This window comes from Halictus rubicundus, unplaced genomic scaffold, assembly GCF_050948215.1.
Source record: "Halictus rubicundus isolate RS-2024b unplaced genomic scaffold, iyHalRubi1_principal scaffold0407, whole genome shotgun sequence".
NCBI classification, from domain to species: domain Eukaryota; kingdom Metazoa; phylum Arthropoda; class Insecta; order Hymenoptera; family Halictidae; genus Halictus; species Halictus rubicundus.
The window spans coordinates 9,529-12,814 of NW_027488948.1; the positions used below are offsets into that span (position 1 = coordinate 9,529).

Sequence of the window (3,286 nt, forward strand, 5' to 3'; positions counted from 1 at the left end):
GATACGCGCGCGATATCCTCGTCCTCCCAAAAATGTCAGCGAATCGTCCCCCGATAACGAATATCCGCTGATACTACGGGCGAACAACAATACCATGAAAAGCGAAATCGTTAGCAGGTATCGGATAAATTTCGAGAAGCCTCGCAACGTAGGATCCATCCTAGGATTTTCCACGGACCGCGTTCTATCGCCGAACGCGTGGCACACGTCGGACGCTCCCGTAAACATTGTCAACGTGAATATCATTCGAGTGGAATGCAACGTAACCACCGGATCGTACGACAATGGCAAACTCGTTCACACGATACACGAGTTCGCGCCTCAGGTACCGCCGAGGTATAAATTATCGGAAACGCCCGCGCGAGTCATTTACCTTCCGATCGTCGCGCGAGTAATCGACGATTCAACGATTCGTATAGTTGACCAATCCGGACGTTTGATTGATTTTCGAGGCGAAGAAATCACGGTGCGACTACACGTTCGACGAAGCAATGCTAATTCATAACAATACGGCATTTCACACGTTGAACGAGGACGAGAGCGCATCGATTCGTAGGAAACTAATCGTGAAGGAAAACGCGTCGATTCGCAAGAAATTAACCGCGGAGAAAGCAAGGTATCTACGATCTTTGGGTTTCGTCGTTAAACAGTGAGTGAGGCAGAGAGAACCATGTTCGAGGACATTTTGGGCATCTCCAAAGCACCGATCTTTGACAATCGTATAACGAAGATCGAGCTGCACACGTACAATCCCTATGCCAACACAACGTTCGGAAACAACGATGAGATAAGGATACCTATTCAACAGCAAGATCTGTACACGCTTCCCTGCAGAAGCTTCTTATACGTCGAGGGAAAACTTAGTTTACCGGGAAAACTCGAATTACCGACCGGAGAATCTCGCATCGACACGGCGAGTCTCGACAACAATGCCGTCCCGTTCATGTTCGAGGAAATACGCTACGAATTGAACGGAGTGGAAATCGATCGGTCCAGAAATCCTGGTACAACCACGACCCTGAAGAATTATGCGAGTCTGTCCAAGACGAGAAGCAACGCGTTGTCCAATGCAGGGTGGTTGTACGGCAACGACGATCCGAAGCCAACGGCCACGGCCACGGCGGCGATCAATTTCAATTTTTGCGTACCTATGAGCATGTTATTGGGCTTCTGCGAAGACTACAAACGCGTCGTAATAAATGCTCGACACGAGTTGATTCTGATACGCTCGCGTACCGACGCGAACGCGTTGCACGGCTCTTCCGACAACGCGAAGCCCGTTCTAGATCTGTACAAAATTCAATGGCGAATGCCACACGTCACGCTGGACGAAATACATAAACTATCAATGTTACGTATCCTAGACAGTGACAGGTCGATCGGCATGAGCTTCCGATCGTGGGATCTGTACGAGTATCCTCTACTGCAAGCAACCACGAAGCATACATGGGCGATAAAAACAGCTCCGCAAATGGAAAAACCGCGATACGTGATATTCGCTTTGCAAACCGATCGACGGAACAGCTTAATGAAAACGGTTACGCGATTCGATCATTGTCAGTTAGCCAATATTCGACTTTACTTGAACTCGGAAACCTATCCGTACGATGATTTAAACATCGGTTTTCGAGAAAGGTAAATACGCGTTGCTCTACGATATGTACGCGAAATTTCAAGAATCGTACTATGGAAACGACGAAGCGCTACTCGACGTCGCGAATTTTCTAAAGTATGCCCCGCTCGTCGTTCTCGATTGTTCCCGTCAAAACGAAGCGCTTAAAAACGCCACGATCGATGTACGAATCGAATTCGAATGTCGAGCCGATGTCCCTCCATCAACGACCGCCTACTGTTTGATAATACACGACTGCATCGTGGAATACAACCCATTGACGAATATCGTTCGAAAAATTGTCTGAAACTGTTTGTATAAAAATTATCTTATCGAATAAAAATAATTATTGAGACATATGAAAAAGACAATAGTTTTATTTATGAGAAAAAACATCATCTCACACATACATTATTTAAATTTGAAGGAATACACGTTGCGCGCGAAATCATGCATGTTTTTCCGCAACGGACGTTGAAAAGAGGTCATATTAAAAAGTGAGTTGGATCGGTTATGTTAAAACACAGATGGATGAAACTTTCGAGGATTGGATTAGATCGTCGAACGCTCCAAAACCAACTTGTAAGAATTTACGAATGCCGGCAAATTCCTGCATCTAGAAGAGGAGTATGGACAATATACGAGTATTCGTTAAAGAATATATTGACGTTACAACCAATAGAAAGCTTGCATAAAGCCGTGAGTCGGATTGGCTACGCGAAATTACTGATGGGCCCCATCACTCATTCCGTATAACCAACCAGACTCATGGTTTTGAAGTGGGTAAGGGGATATAAAATACCAGAGACTGTCCTCACTTCATTTATTACTGATATCGGTAAGCGCGAAGGTCAGTGCAGTGTTGGTGTTGTCGTCTCGGAGGCTTACTATCGACTGGCGACTCTCGTTGCAATCTTAAGCACGACGGAGTTAGAGAAGGCAAAATGATAGGGGAGAAAAAGAAAAGAGAATAGAAAAGGAAAACTTGAGAAGACAGTGACAGCGATAGGGACAGCGGAAAAGAGTCATAAACAGAGAAAGCTAAGAGGTAGGCGAAGGACCGAGACTAACGAAAACCAGAACCCTGGCGACGTTCTCAAGGATGCATGGGAAATTCGTGAAGGGCCGGTTACCAAGCATGCGACTAGCAGACAGGAAATAGAGAATAATAGCGTGACAGAGTTAGAAGGGAAAGAGAAATTCTTAGAAGAAATATATGCATTGGCGTACGTGGTGATATTGCCACCACAGTTTTATATGCAAGCTTTCTATTGGCTGTAATATCAATATATTTTTGACTGATACTCGCATATTGTTCATACCGTCTTCAAAATGTTGGAATTTACCGACATCCGCAATTTCTTTCAAGTCGAGATTTGGAGTGTTCAACGATTTAAATCAAATCCTCGAAAGTTTATCTGACTGTGATTTTTAGCGTAGCCGATCCGACTCGCTTTTAAACGTATAACCTCTTTTCAACGTCCGTTGCCGAAACGTTGCATGGAAAAACATCTCTCGCTTTTTCGAAATATGACAGGATGTTCGATTTTCTCAACACGACGCGTTGAATCTATTAACACACAGAGGTTTACCCGTGTATTCTGGAATAAACTAGAATCGATTCTAGTTTATTCCAGAATACACGGGTAAACCGCTATGCGTTTATAGATTCAA

The 3,286-nt window shown here is 44.5% G+C and overlaps 1 protein-coding gene across 1 annotated transcript; it reads left to right on the top strand.

Annotated features, from left to right (window-relative positions):
• Positions 1–670: 670 nt before the first annotated feature.
• On the top strand, positions 671–1,639 carry LOC143364284 (uncharacterized). Its single transcript, XM_076804717.1, has one exon. The coding sequence runs from the start codon at positions 671–673 to the stop codon at positions 1,637–1,639; it is 969 nt and encodes a 322-aa protein (XP_076660832.1).
• The last annotated feature ends 1,647 nt before the right edge of the window (positions 1,640–3,286 follow it).

Excerpts from the sequence above, each read along its gene's own strand:
- LOC143364284 (XM_076804717.1), top strand. The coding sequence starts at position 671 with ATGTTCGAGGACATTTTGGGCATCTCCAAAGCACCGATCTTTGACAAT.